The 21025-nt window shown below is 43.5% G+C and overlaps 1 protein-coding gene across 6 annotated transcripts in view; it reads right to left on the reverse strand.

Moving 5' to 3' along the window:
• Nucleotides 1-5750, reverse strand: part of LOC100220752 (integrator complex subunit 6-like) — a 39420-nt gene extending 33670 nt beyond the window's left edge. For 3 of the 6 annotated variants that reach the window (XR_003960388.4, XR_003960387.4, XM_030272519.4), the window contains exons 1-2: nt 5479-5747; nt 5317-5394 (exon numbers count right to left, since the gene is read on the reverse strand). Coding sequence is in view for 4 of the 6 variants with exons in the window: in XM_030272519.4 (XP_030128379.2) it covers nt 5317-5394; nt 5479-5745 (345 nt within the window). In the remaining 2 variants the exon portion in view is untranslated. Of the gene's footprint in view, nt 1-5316; nt 5395-5478 lie in introns of all 6 variants that reach the window. The other 3 variants (XM_030272522.4, XM_030272521.4, XM_030272520.4) reach the window with 2 other exon arrangements.
• Nucleotides 5751-21025: the final 15275 nt, after the last annotated feature.

Here is a 21025-nt window from a genome sequence, read left to right on the forward strand (position 1 = left end):
AAAGTTACTCTCCTCAAGTGTGACCTTACCAACTCCCAGTTTTGAAGCACTATTTCAGTATCATAAACAAGCAGGTTATTTACATACATTAAGTAATCTTTGACAGACGCTTTAAAAAGCCTCTACAAATTCCTGCTCCAGCCTCTAAGATATCCCAATCCAACTCCAGAATTTCAGGGGGAAAAAAAGAAGAGGTTGCTCAAAGTCCATCATGAAGAGCTGCTTTCACAAGGGAGCTCTTTAGCACTGAAACATATGTTCAGGCTAGCAGGGAACAGCAGAGGAACTGGAAGGCATCCTATCCATCAGTCCCAGTTTGCAGATCTCAAACAGTGCAGTGTTTCACACACACTGTATAAAGAAATTTGAGCTACTCCTTAGACAGCTATGTACATATTTCTGCACTCAAATTCATGGAGCCCATTTTTGCAGTGCAGTCACAGCTGACTCTTGAATTCAGTATAACACAACAGAAGGAGAAAAATATGTATTTCAGAATATAACTTATGTTCTCTCAGTCCTCTGACTTATGACCAGATCATTTATGAAGGTCAGACAATAGAATCTCACATGAACATAAAACAGAAGTCATATTTCTGTGACCAGATAATAAATAATATTCCTCGAGCCCTGAGGAAAGGCCGTATCACTGCCAGCAGCCAGATATCAGTCACAAGGGAACAGGCCAATCCAGTTAATCAATAACTTCACATAAGGCCACCATTGTGTTTTTGATCTGGGCCTGAACTCGCCATTTGCAGCCCAAATCCACAGGCAAGCCACAAACTGCAGGATGTAAGGTTTCACAAAAATCGAGAATGGAAAAAATAAATGAAGAGTTAAGCCTTGCTTCCCTTTTCAAAAACTCTTTTGGCTAAGATTTTGGCATGAGCTCCATTTTCAGACAAATCTAGATAGATCTTGCTGAAACATCATCACTGGAAAAGAAGAAAACCTTGCAGGGAAAAGGGTAGGTGAGAAGACTGTTCTCTTTTCTCCGTACTTTTACTCTAGCACCATTACTTCCCAAAAAAATAAACAAGATTCTGCCCACTTACACCACAGCATGTGCTTACATACAGAGAAACAGATATTTGACAGAGGATGCTGAAATTTATGTGATTAAAAAAAAAAAAATCAACTGGGTAAATATGTGCAAAAAGCCACAGAAGACCATGAGGGCCACAGCAAGAGCTCATGACAGGTCCCTGTGGGAGCTGGGAAGTGCTGTGCAGAACTGTCAGTAACACGTCTGGCCTGTTCCCACCCTCCTGCCCAGGCATTCCGGATCAGCCACGTTGTGCAGGAAGGGATGAGAAGGGTGGGGCTGGCACACAAGGCTTGGAGGTGCTGCAGCACCAGGCCACAACAGGGCTGAGATGGAGCAAGATCTGGGCTCAAGCAATCCATGGGCAGGAAGTCCTCAAAACAAGGACACATCAGGAACTGTATTCCCTCAATAGGACAATGCATTTCTCTTAGCCAGAAGGTCAGGAACGTCAAACACCCTGCCAGGCAGCAAGGTTGTTCCTGAACCCATTTTTTTCTTGCCCAACTGGATACACACTGGAAATAAACTCCTTCCATACCTAAATTTAAGCACTAGTGTTTTAATAGTAATAGACACCTTTTACAAAGGTGCTTTACTGTACATCTTATTACCTTCCCATGCATGCCAAATACCCAAAATCAGATACCCAAATACCAGAACAGACCAGCTCACTTCCATGTTAAATGCCACCAACTAGCACATTCTCACTTGATAGCACCCTATCATAATTTTAATCTAAAAAATGCACTAAAAACACTAGTTTGAAAACTCTTACTTCATGAAATAACATACTAATTTTCCCTTAGTTCATAAAATGAGAGTTTGAGCCAACATCCAATGAAATTTACAGGTATTTTTCCACTGACCTATACAGGATCATATCAGTTGACAATTACAAGGTTAATACATTTCATAAGATGTTTTTAAGATATTTAATATTTGTCTCTTACTGTAGAGTATTTTGGAAACAAAGTAAGAGTTATAAATGGTTGCACCATAATTGCTGTCACAAATCACCACCTATACATTATATAGCAAATAGAAGCCAAACAGCTGACGAGGCTCCAGAGGCATCTGCTGCCAGAGTGGGGTTGATATTCCTGCCATCCCCACCTTCCCAGGACAGCACCCTGACTCCTCTTTAGACACTTGTCATCACAGCTCTTTGCAGAGCCCCACTGCAAACTGAGGGACTAAACAATTTCATGTTTAAAAAATGGCATAGAGAAATATTAGCAAACAGCACCAACAGGTCCTGTAAATAATTTCAAACCATGTATACTAAAGACAATTTCAAAAACACCACTTTACTTTCACAGATTTTGGCAAATCATTTGTGCAATAGCATGATTCTTCCACTTAGCTCAATACAATACATATGTACATACTTTCTTGATATATTCTTGTCCATCAAAAGTGAACCAGTGCTGTTGGTTTGAAATAATTTAATGCTACAGGCAAACAAATTCTGAAACAAACCAATCCAAAACACGTATCTCAGCTACCCCTGCTCCAAAACTCAAGTTCATGTAATTCCTCTGCGTCCTAGGTGGTCTCAACTCCACCACCAGATTATTTCCCTCAAGTGCTTCTCTGGTAAACTATCTGAGAGCCTATGTAATTTAATTAGTATAAATCATAAAGAAAACAAGAGGGTAAAACAGCCATTGCTGCACACACTTGGAAAGCAAGCCTGCAAAATGCATTCACTTGCCAGGTTTGTTTTCACATTCTCTAAATCAAGGCAAAGTATTTAACTGCAGCAGCATTAGCAAAGAAAACAGATTTTATGTATTTTACAAGCATGTTCTGTAAGACATAGAGAATCTGGCCCAGACCAGGAAGATTTCCTGGCACAGTTGTGGTTGTTAAAAAACACAACAGAGGGAACATCATAAATACCAGTGCAGGTCTTTATGAACAAGTCTTCAAACAGGGAGTCATCTGCTCACTGCTGTGAGGCTTTCTCTGCTCAAGGAACAGACATGATGACAGCCCAACAACACTCATTATCCCATGGAGTCTTTACGCAATAGCTGAGCTGCACTTGTGATCATAATTACTGTAATCAGATATTTATTGAATCTGAAGCCTGTTCTTAGAAAAGTTACTAATTTTTGAAAAAATATTTTAAGATTGTTTGAGGTCCAATTTAAAAACCAGTGTGCTAAAGGCAGAAATATAAATTTCTAAGAAGAAAAACTAGCAAGTTACAAGAACCACAGTACTTTTCCTTTCCCTTGGCTATTTAATGTACATTAAATATGACTGAATGCTATGATGGGTATCACAGCCCCATTTATTTCAATTACTATTTACTAAAACTGTTAACAGTCAGATGCTCATTAGCACATCAGAATGTACACAGATGCTTATTAACCACAAGGATCTTCCTCAGCAAATCTGAGTATAGACGTAGTAATAACCTGTAGCATTACCACACAGACCTCCAGCAGCAAAGTGATTTTTTTATTAAATCACCAGTATGCCTGCTGTCACTGCAGGGAGCAAGTTCATTTCTCAAACATAAGATACACTTGTGAAATATTTGACACAAAACTAGAAGAAAAGAAATCTAGGACACAAGAAATCCAGTTAACACTGGCGCAACAAAGACTTAAAGTTTGCATCCAGCCACCATCAAAGATGGGGCAAACGGTGTGTGCATCTTGTCTAAAAACACCTCTCCTAGGCATATGTAGGTTTTTTGACAGTAACTTTCTGTAAGTCAAGGATGGTTTCAATTCACAGAAATTACTACCACACCTTCTTCTGAAGAAATGAAAGCAGCAATACCAAATAAATACTTACTTTGTGACTTGTCACTTCAGAAAGCCGTGTAAATTTATTACTGATGAAAGGAGCCAAATGTAGCTCATGATAGCTACATTTCCTCATTATCAAAGATGTGAATAAGCTCACAGCACCAGTGAGTCTACTTACTTCTTAAACATCTCAAGAAGTTCTAGCTGGAAGATCTAGACAATATTTTCCTTTCTTCTCTAGGATGACCAACAATGCATTTATACATTAATTTCTTTGGCCTTCATAGCATGGGTCTACAGCTCAACAGTTATCATAAGTAGTGTATTACTGTGAGCAAATATAGTCATAATTCAGGTCTATTCAGGAGGATTCTAAAACTCCCATAGTAATGCTTTCTGTGACACACTTTACCTAAGTGTTTTCAGTCAGATGTTTCCATCAGCAAGCTGCAGCCTACAGCATAAGGGAGGCAGCACCATTTTTTTTTTACTTCTGCCCAAACCTCGTGGTGCAGACGATGTGATGAGAATGGCATGGCTGTACTTGCCTCAAACTTGAGGAATGAGAAAACAGGGACAAGAGGAGCCAGCCAGGCAGACTTGTTTGCTCTCAAGGCTTAGGGCAAACCTCATTCTCTACAACTCCTTTACAGGAGGCTGCAATGAGATAGGGAAGGGTGTCTTCTGCTGTGCCTGCAGTGAGGACCACAGAAAATGGCCTTAGACTGGGACAGAGGAAATTCAGATCAGATATCACTAAGAAAATTTTTATGATTCAAGAGGGCAGGCTGTTTAGGGAGGTGTTAAGAGTCCCTATCGGTGTTTAAGTGGCTGGCACTGGGTAATGTGATTTAGTGGTTTACGAATTACAGTAGCAGTACTGGGTTGATGGCTAGACTCGGTGATCTTAAAGGTGTCTTCCAACCTCGATGATTCCATGGCTCCACATCCAGCTCACCACGACCCTGCACGGAGCGGCAGCTGCGAGCACCTTCCACAGAACCGGTGCAGGCCACCGTGCTCAGCAGGCTTTACGGGGCGGGGGGCACAGGCGGACACACAACCCCAACACCATGGCTTCGTCAATCGCAGAGGCGGAAACAGCCGCGGGTGCTGTCCCACACCCACGGCCGCGCCAGGGCCGGGCTCCGCGCTGCCGTGAGGGGTGACTGGCCCTGCCCGTGCCCGCCCCCCGTGCCCGCGTGTCCCGCGGTCTCAGGCCGCGCGGGCCCGGGCGCGGCGATGGCCCCGCCGGAGCCACCGCCCCGCGGGGGGCGGAGCGCGGCCGCCCCTCGTTGCGCCGGGGCGGTGAATCACGGCCCGCCCGTCTCCTCCCCCCCCCTCCTCCATCTCAGCAGCGCCCTCAGCCTCTCTCCTCCATACAAAAGCAAAATGTCCGCCATCTTCACAGGCTGCTGCTGCCGCCGCCGGGCCGGACGGGGCCGCGCCGCGCCAAGGGCGGCCCCGCCGCAGGGCCGAGGCGGCCGGGGGGGTGATTACCTTAATGCAGTAGGGCGGCTCGTCGAACGTAACCAGCATGTACCTGTCGCCGCGGCTGGCCGGGTCCCGGGCCCGCAGCTGCGGAGAGAGCGGAGAGAAGCGGCGTGAGCGGGGGCGAAGGGGGCGAGGGGGGCGGCGGCTCCCCCGGCGCCGCGCACTCACCTTCATGAAGATCTCCACGGCGCCCTTGGCGATGTCCAGGTAGCTGGTGCCCAGGTACGCCCGCTGGTTCATGGAGGCGGACGTGTCTATGAGGAAGAGGAGGATCGGCATGGTCCAGGCAGAGCCCCGGCCGGCGGGCTCCCTGCGGAGGAGGCGCGGCGCTCGCCCGCGGCTCGCTCGGCTCTGGCGGCGCTGCCCGAGCTCGCCCGGACTCAACTTCTCTTCCCTGAGCCTCCACCAGCACCATGTGACCAGCGCGCACGCCATTGGCTGGCAATTATACCGGCATTTGCATATTCATGGCGGCGTGCGCGGGGCGGGGGGGAGGGGGGGAGCGGGGTGACGGCGGGCGCGCGCGCGCCGCACCTGTCACACACGCACAGCGCGCCCGCCCCGCCCCTCTGCGGGGTCCCCCGCCCCGCGCTCCAGGGGCCGCTCCGCCCGGCCCCTCACGGCCGGTCGCGGTCCCGGTGCCGCCGTGTGATCCCGGTACTTCCCGGTACCTCCCGGTGCCCGCGGCTGAGTCACCGCGCCGCCGCCTCGCACCTCCCCGCCACCGCCTCAGCTCGGCCCGCGCAGCCTTCGATGGCTGGGGAAGTATGCAGGAGCTGTGTGCTGGTCCCGGGGAGCCGAGCGAAGCCTCTGGGCAGCTCACCCGGTGATATAATCGCCCTCGTGCCTGTCTCCGGAGTTTCAGTTAAGCACTAAATCCCCGGCCCCCCACAGGCAATGCTGTCCCAGGTCAGGTAACAGCCATCTCCCACAGGCAGTGCCTGATCTGGCCATCGCACGCTGGCGGGGCACCGCAGTGTGCCTGCATCGAGGCAGGATGGCAACAAATTAATTGTGGCAAAGATGAAAATACATAAACCTTGTAATCTTATCTACCACTCAGAAAAAAAGTTTTTTAAAAAGTATTATCTGAAAGGAGGTATCAGAGACTCAATTGGCCTGGAAAGTCTCTGTGAGATCATCGAGTCCAGCCAATGGCCCAAGACCCCCACATCAACCAGACCACAGCATAGAGTGCTACGTTCAGTTTTCCTGTAAAACCTCCAGGAACGGTGACTCCACCACCTCCCTGGGCAGCCCATTCCAATGTCTAATCACCCTTTCTGTGAAGAAATTCCTCCTAATGTGCAACCTAAACTTCCCCATACAGCTCAAGGCCATGTCCCCTTGTCCTGCCACTTATTGCCTGGGAGAAGAGCCCAACTTGCACCTGGCAAAACCTCCTTTCAGGTAATTTTGGAGAGAAATAAAGTCCTCCCTGAGCCTCCTCTTCAAGGTGTCCTGCTCCAAGGGACCTGGCAGCCACCACCAACAGCAACCAGATAAGGGGAAGGAGGCTGAGGAAGTATTTAGCACTATGTCCACTCATAAATACTTGTTTTCTTCTAGGAGTAAATCCAAAACACACAGAAGAAGCGCTGCCAGCATGTATCTTACTTTAAAGTAATAAAGAAACAGATAATATTTTCCAGTGCTTTTAAATTCAAATTTTTTTTTCCACATTTTTTTTATCATTCATTTCAACAGCAGGCAGAATCAGTTTCAGTTCTCACTCCATTTTTGTGAAGCCCTTGGACAATACTGTTGTTGCACAGTTAGAAATCACAAGTAAATTCTAATGCCCCATTACAAAGCATTACAAAATACAAATGTTGGTAAAAAGACCATTGCCCATTTTGATCAGAATAATCAAGAGAGGTAAACTCATTTGATTTAGGCATGTACTCATCCCTTTTGTCAACAGAAAAAGCCCAACATCTGCACACAGGACCTGCCATGTCTCTATATTTGCTTTAGAAAGAAGTTTGTCTTAAAAAAAAAAAAACAACTCTGCAGATATTTTTTAAATAACATTATTTCATTAAATCTCATAAATTAATTCTATTGAACAAAAGTAGGTAAGTTAAAGAGTTGAGAAGCAACTCATTTTGAAAAAGAATCCTTTCAAATTTGGAGACTCCATTCCATTATCCAGGCCCTCCATAAGTTGTGCATGCATATCTGCAATTAAGGTTTCTGAATTTTAAGAATTATAGCAGAAAGGCCAGGAGGATAAACAGCTAAATATTTTTATGCATGTCATTAGTGCACATGAATGGAGCCAGACTGAAACAAATGGGGTTTGAATCTCTAGAGATAAAATAAAAACACAGATACTGTATTTTTGAACTGCTGCATGTTAGCCTGGAAAGATAACTCCTGGACAGGAATGGATTTGCAAAGGCCTGAATGGAAGAAGCCACCCAACACCGCCAGGTCCTGGCACTGGAACTCGATGAGGCCACCTATGCATTGCTCTCATGTCAACCAGATGAGGTCAGAGACTCCTTCTGCCTCCAGCTGACCTCAGCCAATTCCAGCTGGCACCCAACGCCCCGTGTCCTGCAGCCTCCTTGACTGGCTGTATGAAATGCTAAAAATTACAAATTCATATCCTCACCATTTTTTTTATCATTCCAGACCACCAGATACCTAAAAGCTACTTCTTTCCTATCCAAACATAGTATTTAAAGGTCAGGATGAAACTCTTGTTTCCCATTTCACAGGTTGACCTTTCCAAGGGCAGCAGCAGGCCACGTTCACATACTCTCCCTCTTCCTCTCTTGAGGATCTTGTTTTTTGGATCCTGCTCCAGCTGGACACCACAAGAGCTAAAGTCTAGCAATCTTCTAGGGACAATGTAAGATATTTATTTAGTTTAATGAGACAGTTTTTATTCTTTTTCTACAGATACCATGTTTGTTAACATGCATTAATACAACTAGATTGGCTTTTACTCCTCCTCCATACAGTTTGTTTTTGCAGAGCTGACTACCTGGCAGCTGTGGCAGTGGACATTCATCATCTCCATAAAGTTTAAACTTTTCTTGGTTTTTAATTGGAAATACACTCATCTACTATATTCAGCTGCAATAGTTAAAGAAATTGTCTTTATGGGGAAATTAATCACAACAGGTACAACAGGTAAAGCTCTTCTATAATTAAATATTTTGAAATAATTTCTATGTAGGTATTCTATCCCATAGTAAAAAGGAACAGAATTCTGGATTGGTATTTCTAGTCAATTTTTGAACCAAACAGATCAGTGGTATTTTTTCCTGTCATGCTGATAAAGTATTATTTTTCTCTTTCTTGTTCTAACACAGCTTAACATCTAAGCTGTTGCCTCTAACAGGATTTTAGCACTAACAGTTTGTTTCTTAACACTTTTATATTGCTTCATCTTACTTTTTTCTCACCTAGCTGCTTGCTATCCTGAACAAGTAATACACCTGGGAGACAGAAACCATGCTGCTTTAGACACTGAAGGTGCTCAGCTTTGGCACCGATTAGCCACCTGAATTTGGGGCACGCTGCATACATTAGTCAGAAATTATCTACTTAGAATCTGGATCAACAGTTAAACTCTTCAAACCTCCCTCTGCTGCTGTGGCTCCCTATCTTGGTCATGTAATACAGCTGCCCTGATGATTTTCCTTCTTAATTTAAAACACTTCCAGGCAGAGCAGAAATGGTCACTGCTAAATCACTACAAAATCATGGATTAATCCATGCAGTGAGCTGGGAGGTATGATCTCTGCCACACAAAAAAAGAGGCTGTCACCAGAGCTAAGGGACTTGCTTGGCACCATAGAAGGTGCATTTTTCAGTACCACAGTGAGAATTCAGAAGGGTTTAGCTCTTAGGCAAACATAGATGTGTGCTGTCCCTTTCAGAAAGGTGAAATCCCCTGTTAACTTAAAGAATTTGTGTGCAGCTGGACCCGGGTTTGGAAGGTAAGAAATTGTTCTAAATAATAGCTCCTTTACAGTTATATTCAAGATGGCAAAAGCTGACCAAATTCAAGTCCTGTGATATTGTGTGCTGTATCAGGGCAAAATATTCTTCCCCGTCAGCAGTTAGCTGCTCCTAAGCCAGACACTAGAAAAGGCCAGGCTGCTTCTGCCAGTGTGTCACATAGCCCCTTCTGGAAAAACAAAACAGGAAAAAAAAAAACCCAAACCAACAAACACAAACAAAACCCCCAAACCAGTATTTTCCAGGACATTACTCAGCAGGACCTTTTTTCTTTTCTATAACTACACTGCAAGCTTCCACAAAATTGTAACTCATCCTTAAAGATTTCTGCCATTTTCACTTGCTCCATGTCCTTTCTGCAATGATTCCACTCAAGAGTTTGGGAGCCTGGTACAAAATTTGCCTTTTCACGGCTTTTTAGGAATGTGGATTTGCAGATGGAAGGACAGTAATGGAAGCTGGGGAGCAAATCCTGGCTACTGTGAGCCATCACACTTTGTGCAAGTCTCTGGTGGAGATGTGCACCTGAATTTCTTTTCACAGGTTCAGCAAATACAGGAATTCCATTTTCAGCTAAAATATAAAGAACAGGCTATGGATACATGCCCTGACTGCAGCACGTTTTCTGCTGATTTATTGACTGTGCATAAATACTGCACTATAACTGTCATATTTAACTGCTAAAAGAGAGAGCTGTATGCTCAGGAAGATAATTCAGGGCAACTCTGAGGTTGTTCATCTGTCTTCCATGTACTTCAGAAAAAGTAGCCACTTAGCAAAGGGGCAGAATCCAGCCATCCTGATTTTCTCCTCTTCTCCCTCAGACTTGTTAACCCTTTGCTGTGCACAGTTCAGCAAGGTTTCTTCTTCCTGCAAAGTTTTTATGCAAGCACAGCTAATACTGCCCAGAGTCCAAAGGTGAAAGCCAGATCCACAGCCTGCATAACAGCAGACACAGTTTAATTTTCATTTTGCTTTAAAGACCAATGAGAAGAGGATGAGGAAGTGATTGGTTGCTTAAGATGGGGGATCGTTTTGCAATACTTGGTAGATAAGCAAAATTCTGACAAAATGTCTCCGAGGAGACATAAAATGAACCCACGAAGCAGCACTTTGAACAGCAAAGCAAGCTAGAACAGATTTCCAGATAGGCAAAGCTTCCCATATGAGAACAGGTTTCAAAGTCCAAGAGTTTCTCCAAAGAAGAAACAACATTCAGAATAAAAGTTTGAAAAATATCCTGGCTGCTGAAAAAGAAACTGAAACCTTCTCCTGTTTAGCAAACTGGAGAATTGCGTTACTCTAAGCGTCAGAAGATAAGAAAACAAAATTAAAATTGTGCACATACCTATGCAGGGAGATACAAAACCCAAAGTGTGTGCTTCAGCCTAGTGCATGTTTGTGATCCAACAGCAAATAACATCAGATTAATGGCCCCAGCCCCAAGCTGCCATATGTCCTGCCAAGTTCTCCCCTAGGAAAAATTTATCATCGCTTGCTGACAAACACTGGGAGACAACAGAGCTTGTTCTGGGGGGTAAGAAAGGGGGTAAGAGGGATTTGTGGCCGAGACAGGAACCTTGCATCAGGCAGTCACAGCCACGGGAAGCAGGGGCTCACGGGCTGGGGATGCTCTGACTGCAGGTGCATTTGAATTGACAGCCAGCCAAGAACTGCGTTAAATTCCCCGTTACTTCCTTTTACTGGTCTTATGCTAAGTGTTGCTAAGCTGTACCTGGGAATCAGGCCAAATCAGCTTGGGATCTTTGGATGAAAGGCATTAAAAAAAAAAAAAAAAGAAAAAAAAAAGAAACAGAAAGAAAAAAAAATCTAGAGTATTACCAATGTAGAAAGCAGGAATATGAATTAAATGAATACACAAGTGGCAGGATTTGGATTTTATTACATTCTACAATGTAAAATATAAAGGCAGACTAAAAAATTGCCACTTCTGAGGAAAACGACATCCTTCTCCCTGGGCTCCTGTGAGGAAGAGTCATAAAAGCAGCACAACTTTACCAAAACTGAAACCTGAAAAGATATATGTTTAAATAGACTGGAGCCAACAGGGACTGGTTAGGAGAGTTGTTTTCCCAGGCTGTGCTACACGGATTTGTGCCGCCAAGTGAGAAGTTTACACTGTTTCATCTATTACCTCTCAGCATTTATTTTATGGCAAAGAATACTCATGGGCTGGGGACCTGCTCTGAACTGACAGGATTTATCATAAAGCAAAAGCCACACTTGGCTGTTTCATTTCAGGACACAGTTATGATTTTTGATTATATACATGGCTTGCCTGCAACAGAAATTCTCCCTTGCAGAGTTCAAAGTATCTCCCACAGAGAAAGTTTAGCTAACCTGACTACACTCCACATGCTGCTTGTGCCTGATCCAAAGCAGAGCAGACCTGCTGGAAGCCTCAGCCCTCTGATTTCAGCTCAGCAAGTCACCTTTCACCCCTCACATCATTTCACAGCACTGGGAACACCCACTGCCCCTCAATGGCATGGCACCTTGTGTCTTAAATAAAAAAACTGGGGACAGTCTCCAAAATATTAATGGGACACCACTCCATGGGGTGTTAATTCCATGTTGAGGGCACCTAAAGTAACTTACTGGTCCCAAACAGGACATATTATCTTTTAGGGATGAATGTTAACATTTCCAACATATCCTTAAGATATCATCATCATCTTACTGAAACCAAACACTTCCTGACATATTTATCATTATTTAGTTCCCCCAAAACATGCAAAAATGATACAGAAAACACTATGCCATAAAATCATTGTATTCTAATATAAGCAATTTTCACAAATTATTTTTCCTCCAAAGGAATTCCATATTTAATCCTTAAGACTATTTATCATTAAAGAGAGTTACAAAAGCAGACAGAATTATCTACTTGGAATACAAAGTTTTGGTGCCATGTGAGCTCTCACTGGTTCTGTTACAGACCTTCACCAGCATTTTCCATGTGTACCTGGCCTTCCTACCTTGGTTTCCTCAGTTGCAGAAGTGCTAATTTTGTTGTTTTCACTATTTTTAAAAACAATTTAAAATCATATCAAGCCCTCGCTACCAAGGCGAGGCATCAGCTGTGCCCTGTAGTTTTCACCAGATTTCAGCCATGATCTAATGGGTGGGTGGTAAGAATACAGTGAGGCAGGGCAGGAGGGAAAGGCCCAAGCAGCACTGGGGGCTTAGCAGGAAACTCAGCAAAAAGCAAGTGCATGGGAAAATAAAACAAAGATCTTTTCATTATTCAATATATATATGTAATTTTAGATAGCCAATGAAGAAGAGGAAGTGAAAGCTCCTCTCCTGAGATATCTGATATCTTGTTTGTAAGAAACAAATTTCATGGAAGACCTTAGGTGGGGACACAACCACATCTTTTGAGAGCAGCTCTCTGTGTAGGGACATGGAAAGAGGGGATGGCAGGAGGAGACAGTGCAGGGCAGCAGCACTGCCAGCAGCACACAGCAGATGGGAAATCCAAAGAACTGAGACACAGCAGGAAGCAAGAAGTAGGTGTACAGAGTCTTGAAGAGTCAGCTCGAATGCGACAAGGTAGGAAAAAAGGACACAAGGTGGAAGAGCTTTGTGACTTTGCCAGGCTGAAAGGACAGCAAGATGCTCCCTGCAGATGGTTGTGCTCAGATCTGGAGACATTTGCATTTCTCCCTCTCAGATGGAGTATTTGTGCCAGATAGGAACACAGAAACTTAAAATAAAAATGTGCTCCCTTTTACTCCTCTGTCCCTTCAGATTTAGACATAATAGAAGATACTGTGCTTATTCTGAACTAAGTAGATTAAAACAGCCGCACTCTCTCTGGAGATGCTGTGTCCTGTTAGTGCTGCCGACCTTGCTCAGTACAGACTGAATTACTGAACTTCCTGAACTCGCAGGTCCCAGTTTTGTCACTTCCTTGCACTCACTCAATTTTTGTGTGTTGGAGGTTTTGTTGGCAACAACGGAGAACTTCAAACCCAGACACTTCTGTTTATTTACTGCATTCTCTTACCTAGTTTTGTATATGAACACAATCTCAGACTGGAGAGGATTACAAGAGCAACATATTCCCTTCCTTTCAGAAGCTTTTGGTAATTTCCAAGAACCAAAAGCTAATTACTTTGGCACAAAGAAGCACCAAATAAACTTTTAACCATGGCATTCCTGTATAGGGTTTCCTTGACACTTTTGTCTGAATGGAGAAAAAAAGAGGGGAGTAATAAAAAGCTCACATTTATCTTTAGTTTCACTGCAAAAAGAAATGAAATAGGGAAAGGCTCTTCAGGTCGGAAAAAAACCATGACTGCAGAGGGAAATGATGGCAGTCTGTAAAACCGAATGGAGAAGGTAAATGCAGAGTAATTGTTCACTTTCTCTTGCAGTACAAAAGCTGAGGGGGCATCCAACAAAGGCATTTAGCAGCAGGTTTAAAACAGACACACCCAGAAGGAAGTACTCTTTCCTACCATCCATAATTGCATTGTGGCAGTCAGTGCCTGTGGAGACTGAAAATGGATTTTAAAAGGCATTAAAGAAATTCATTTGGGACAGTGTGATCAACAGCAAATAAACCTTGTAGCTTTGGTGAAACTTTTGTGCTTTCAAACCCTTACCAGAGCTGGAGGTCAGGATGATTCCGTGTGTGGCCTTTTCCTCCCTCCCTGAGCGCTGCTGGCTGTTCTGGAAACAGCGTGGAAGTTCCTGCTGTTCATGCAGGGAGCCCGGGTGTTGCACATCACGAAGGAGCAGCAAACATTCTCTGCATTCTCCTGCCCGACTCTATCTTCCAGCAGACTTCCTCAGAGGGCAAGAGATGCTTCTGACAGAGCTTTGCAATCCAACCCTCCCCATTTTCCCTAGAGCAACCACCCTTATTAACTGCAGAGAGAGAATATTGCATTAGCTCAGGTATAACCAAAGAAAACTTCAATCCTCTGTTTGGGCATTTAATTGTAGCATTTATCTCGTATTTAAAGGGTAGAAAATGTAGCTGCCTCCATTATTCATCAAAATGCTTATCAGTCCCCAGTTCAGTACTTTCTACAAAAAAATAAAAGACAACCAAACAGTGGGTCTCCATAACCAAGTGAAAGTACCTATTTGCCTCAAACAGCAAGAAAAAAACAAACTAACAGAAAAACAAGAAACTCCACCCTGAAGTCACTCCGTTTAATTTTTAAAAAATACTATCTTCAATAGTATTGCTGTTCTGAGGAGGAGCCACCATGATGCAAAACACATAACTTAATGCATTGAAACCATAAATTACCCTTTGGTACACATAAGAGGAGCTTACCTGAATCATGTATCAGGAAAACAACCACCTGATAAAGCTAAAATCACCATAAAAATAGAAGTTAACTTTTTTTTTTTTTTAATTCAGAAATTAGCACTAAACTATTTAGCCATCAGACTGCTTAAAAAACAGAACAGTATATTACATCTTACTGTACCAAGGCAGAACACTTCAGAATGGTGGCAACAAAGGAAAAATTAGCCTTAGCTTTCCAAAGACACTTTCAGTGAAACACAGACGTTTCAGTTAATGGGCTTTGACTGTGGGTATTTTAGCTCTAGGCAGTCTCGCCTGGTGCACTTTGAGCTTAATTCTCTGAGGTATCAATCACTTGAAACTCCAGATGAACTCAGGAAGATCAGCAGCTGATGCTAGTCAGAGTCAGGCCCAGCTGTCCCAAAATAGTTAATTAAAGAAGCATCAAAAAATGTGAATCCAGCAAGGTTATTGCAACCAGGGATTCATGTACTAAGAGGTCAGCAAGACCCTAAATCTGATGATATTGCCTGTCATAATGGCAGAACAAAAAACAGAAAATAGAAAGACTTGTGTCCTGATAGTGATATCCAAACGTATTCTTTTCCAAATGCAGCACAAGCTGCAACATGCAGCACTCCTGCCTGAGGAAGAGCAGTCCCTGGGCCTGAGGAGCAAGCAGGACAGCACCTGTAGCCATGTGGGCTGTGGCTCCTGCAGAGAATGCAGTTAGGGCCAGGTGCATTCCTCCCTAATTAAATACAGTCCTAGGCTGCCAGCCAATTACCCCTGCAACCCTCCCAGGGCCACGTTTGCAAACCTCTGGTCAAATATGGGATATGTGGAACACTTGAAAGGTAAGTAAACTCAAATTTAAAGCCTTACTGCATACCAGATACAACCATAATATTTTTCTTACTTATTTACTATTTTCAAGCAAAAGCAGCAAAGGCTGTCTGGACTCTTAACTTCCCATTGCTTGCAGAGACTCAAAAAGCTCTCCCATTAACCCTTTGCTTCCAGGCTCTGGGACTGGCACATCCACAGCACCCCCAGCTCCCTGGAGCTGGTGATGTGGCAAACTGGGAGGGCAATAAAATGAGGTGGGGCAGTGCTGCAGCAGCACCATGGAAAACTGCTGCACTGGCTGTGAGCGTAACATTGGAGACTCCTGCAGTCAGCGCAGCTCTTTGTCAAAGTACAAAATGAGAATCTTATCTCCTCCAAAGCTCTCCTTGAAACACTATACAGAGCTGCCTGTGTGCAAGCTTTATCCTCAGCTGCTCCTTTCCCAGTAGATAGGCTAAAGAGTGTGATCTGATTTCAGAGGCCAGGGCTATGCTCTGCCTTCTGCCTCCAAACAGAGCTTTTCCTTGACACCATTAAAACAAAGCCAGCTCATCTAAGAAATGGGACTCTGTAGACAGTGGATTTTAGGGGTTTGGTGACAGATCTTTCTCACTGAGGTTTGTTTTCTGATCAGAGCCTAATCATGAGTTTTCCAGTGGTACAGAATATACACATAACTCAGCAAGGCAGCTGGCAGTGGCCACGTCCTTCCAAAATCCAGTGATGAGGATTAAACAAGCTTGGTAAAAAACCTCATTTTGTGATTACTCTGCAACCAAGAAAGCAGCTGGGAATGATTCTGTCACTACCAGGTCTTCCCACACATCCTGCTTTCATCTTAATTTTTATTCATTGGAACATGCAAATTTCCTGTGACATGGGCTGGAAATTGCTTCTACTGCATTTCCAAAAGACATCAGAGGATTTCAGCATCAGTCACTGTGTCACATAGGCCATTAAACAATTTTTAATGGACAATAGTGGAAAAAAATCCTGAACCAAGAACTAGCACAACAAACATACAGAAGAACTCAGTTCTCCCTCTGGAAACACTATTGTTATTGCTGTCAGGATCTATGAAACTATAAGCAAACTGTTTCAGCAAGCCTGGCAGATTTATGTGTGTTAATATTCCACATTGTTAGTGCAGAAATATTTTAAGAACTGTTAAAATCAGAAGTAGGCAGGCCTCAAATGCAGCAGCTGAACAAAAACTCTGTTGGCTTGAGTGGCATTGAGGCCAATCTGCTGCCTCTCCAAAAGAGTCCTTTCCTTCCTGAATCTTGGGAGAGGGACAAACTAGTCAATTTTTGCAAACTCGGTGAAGAAAATATTAATTTTTCCTCAAAGGCTAGGGACTCTTTGCTGCTCCCCCAAGGAGACCCAAACTTTATCCAGTTCCTTAAGCCATCCCAGATGTCTGCCCCAGAATCCTGCACAGAAAGGAAAGAAAGAAAAAAAATCAAATATCACCATGCTGGAAGAAGCTCTCCAGATGAACCCAGATTTGATCTAGGATCATAACAAATGGAAACACTTCTACCATCCATGGTTGTGGGCATGTCATAAATCTCTTGTGATAATTAAATTTGTTTGAAAATTAAGCCTTTTGTGCCTTAGCAAAAAACTAAAGCAGGGAGCATAACCAACCAGCAAGACTGAGCAACAGAGACTCTCTCCTGTTACTGGTGCAGTTGCCAATATTTTAGTTTAGTGACAGATATTAGTCCCAACTGTTAACAGTTGTATAAACCAATTCACATCCAACATGTTTCATGTGGTGTCAGTGTTTTATTCTCATTCACTGAGGAAGAAATCAGTGTCTAATTTTTAGGAGCCAAAGGCACTTTTGTCATTGAAAATCACCTTGAGTGCTGCATACCCCTTTTCTTCACCACCCAGCAAAATTTTGACTATTGGTAACAGATTTGGTTTGGTTTTTGTTCTTTTTAATTGTACACTTTCTGCTTTTTTAATCTAAATCAGGTAACCTTTGCAGTCTGGTCTTAAATGACTTAGGGGAATACAGGGGGAATAAAAGGCAGAAATTAAAGCATTCCATTTCCTTACCTAAAGTTATGAGCTTTACCACTCTCCAGTGCTGCCTCCCTCACTGAAATAGTAAAGTGTAAGTGCAGGCAGTTCTGGTGTTCAGATTACAGATTCCAGCCTTCCTGTTTTGTTGTTGCTCGTTCATCCTTTTTATGTAACTGTTGCCTTAGCTGTGAAACCCATAAAGGTCAACTTGACTCTAAACTGTATCACTGGGAAGAGTTATCAAAATTGCAGACAAAGTATACAAGGTTGCCACACATTTTCTTGAATTTTGGGAGAAGGTATGTTGGTAACTTTATTCTAAATGCAACTGCTTCAGTGAAAATACTTCTGCAATTGAATTTACTGCCTAAAATTTGGTCTGCAATGGGAGGAAGCTGTAAATAAATGGCACAGTCTTGCTAATGACTGTGTAGAGGGCAGAAATAAGGTCAGACAGCAGTGCTGTTGTTTTCACTAAATTCTCTGGATCTAATTTTTATCTCCCATCGCTATAATTTCAGAAGTATTACTCTATTGACTTTTATCCTAATATAATCCAAAGTATCCCAACTGTTCATTGTTTCTCTTAGTAAATATTTCTTATGAGTGCAGTAAGACTTTGGTGAATTTATCAGTATTAGTACAAAATACAAAGAAACTGAAAATAAGATACCAACTGCAATATGTATGTGCTCTATACTGAACTGTGCTATTTGTGTTATATTGGGTAAAGACTGCACTAGGCCAGGAGTTTATGAGGATCTGTGTTTCACTTATGCTGGGAACATCTTTCCCAGCAAATGCCCACTTTTACTGGAATGAAATGCTTCAAGCAATCAATCATTTTCTCAAAATTTCATTTTAGAGGAAAACTTCTGAGATCATCCAGTGTCTTGTTTCTATATTTTCTCTCCAAAATAATTTTCCCGTGACAAGTAGCACAGTGCCTATAAACAGGGGGTACACCATGCTGCAGTGCAGGGGATTCTAAATTAAAGCCCATGTTTCAGTCTAACCATCACACCGTCATCTTCTGAACGCTGCAATTTTACCCAAAGGAACAAATTAAACTTCACAAAACACGTGCAAGAGATCTCTCCCTCCAGCATCCCTGATGCTGTTCCTGCTTTCTTCCACTTGTCCCTGGGGTGAGGCGGGTGCAGCCCTGCAGGGAGAACATGGCAGGAAGGCTGTTCTGGGGCTTGCTCTCTGCACAGGTTTGCAGCTCTGGCTGGTGTCACTCGCTGTCCCCACGCTCCTTCCCAAGCTGGTGCTGGTGTCTGGCCGGGCTGCTCGGGCACAGCTGAGGGGGAGGTGGGAAGCAGCATTTTGAAACAAATGCTCTCTTTCACACACTTCAAACAGACAAAGATTAGGTTCCCACCAGGTTGTGGCCAGGTGTAGTTTAGACCCCTTATAAGAAGCCATCACCCCTGAGCTGAGCCATCCCCTGGGCTGCACTCAGACCATGTAGGTGCTGCAGGCCTGCCATGAAAATCCAGGTTATGCAGCGATTCTCCTACCAGTACCAAAGGAAATTTGGGAACTTCATTACTACCCTTGTCCCCACTGACATTTTCATGACTTTCAAGAGGGAGATTACATCTGAGAGCTGGTTATTACATGGGGGGGAAAAAAAGCAAAGTCATTTAGAATAAATTTCGTTATGTTTGCATTTCAGAATAAATGTAAATTTGCACCAGAATTGATGTGGAATGAGACTTACAAATGTGTTGGTACAAGGCTGCACATGAGGTAGTCACAGATGATTGATACAATGACTGATACTATAATTTAGCTTTTTATGCAGTTTAAATGAGCACTCAATTCTGTACCCTTTAATCACAAAGTGGCATTTCATCTCAGGAGTAGCCAGCTGTAGTTCAATAAAAGAAAGGCTGCCCAACATGAATAGGCAAAGTAGGCTGAGGCCTCTAAGAGAACCAAGATCAAAAACATTATTTGAAAAATGAAATATTAATATGGGTAAGATTTCCAACTAAATGTTTCCTTTGGTATTTGTTCAAGTGAATGTTATACCTCTAGTGGCAGCAGAAGTGAATTATTTAGCATAATGACGATGGAAAATTCAGACTACGATTAAGGAGTTTCTACATCCTGGCTATAGGTGTGTACATAGAAAAATGTGCGTCATTTTTGAAAAATGAAACCTTAAATCCCCCTGTTGATAATTCACATTGCTCAGAGCCTGAAAGTGGAGCAAGAGAGGATGAGCAGGCCTTTCCAAGTTAAATATGGTGATTTGCCCAAGTAAAATGACAGAACTGAGGCTTCCACACAGAATTGGGATGCACCCGTGGCCAGTGCTGAAGTGACAGGGTCTGGCCATTACCTCCTGTCAAAGGAGAGCTTGTTATAAAAATGCTGATGTGCAGTCTGTCCCTGCAGGCACAAGGGAAGGCAGAGTGCACACTCCAGCTTCTGAGAGGGAGGCACACACACAGCAGGCCTGGGTGAGGCTGTGACAGTGCTGAGAGCCAGGCTGTGGACACGTCTCCTCCCAAACCCAGCTCTGTTGACAGCACAGTCCTCCCCCAGTCTGCCCAGAGGCTGGTGAGCATTGCCCAGCAATAGGTTACCACCCCTCTGATCTGGATATACTTGTTTGAACACTCCTTAACCTATTTCAGAAAAAAATCACCTGGGCCAGTAAACCCTCATTACTTAAAATGCTAGGCCAAGGTTACACAGCCATTTTTTATTCCCTGCAAAGCAAGCTCCAACCATTTCTACTCCCTTTCTTTGGATCTGCTTTGGCTCTGCATTCCCCACCCCACAGGTCTATGCACTATTTTGTCTATTTCTATAAACCGTTATTGTTGTTGGGGTTTCTTTGAGTTTGATTCTCCCAACATTCCTCATTCACTTAATTAAATGTTACAGTCTGTGCCAACACATCAGAGGAGATGGTGAGGGGTTGAAAAAAATCACCAGAAGGTTCCCTACACCATATGTGTCTTCAGAATAAATGTCTTGAGGAAACCATGGTCTGACACTCCCTAATCCTCTTCTGAGTTTGGTCTTTGGTAAACTACATGACTCTGGTTATTTTACAATCACAGAAACAATGATCTTAACCTCTTCTTAGTGTGACCTCCTCCAGATCCACCAAACCTGGCAGAATCTCCACAAAGGGGGTTTTGGCCTGGGCTTTCAGGTAAGCAATTCAGGCTGTTCATGAGTGATACCCTCCCATACACGTTTGGAATAAGCCCAAGGCAGGTTGCTTCTAATGCCTGGAGGCAAAGGGGTCACTGTAATACCAGATGGAGAAATAAACCCCAACCAGTGTGCATGCAAATCAGGCACAGGTAGGATCTGCATGTCCTCTTTGAGCCAGAGCAGGTAGATTATCTGCGCTCTAAGCTTCTCAGTTGTTGGTGGCAGCAAAGCCCAAATCCAGAAGCATTTTGAATTTCCAGGTCAGAGATCAACTCCAGCCCAGTTGCTTCCTGCTCTCTCTTTTCTGCAGCATGTTTGGAACGTGTCAAAAGCTGCACAAACTAAACACAAGACCATCTGCTCAGCAGCAACAGC

Source organism: Taeniopygia guttata, chromosome 4A (genome assembly GCF_048771995.1).
Source record: "Taeniopygia guttata chromosome 4A, bTaeGut7.mat, whole genome shotgun sequence".
Lineage (NCBI taxonomy): Eukaryota > Metazoa > Chordata > Aves > Passeriformes > Estrildidae > Taeniopygia > Taeniopygia guttata.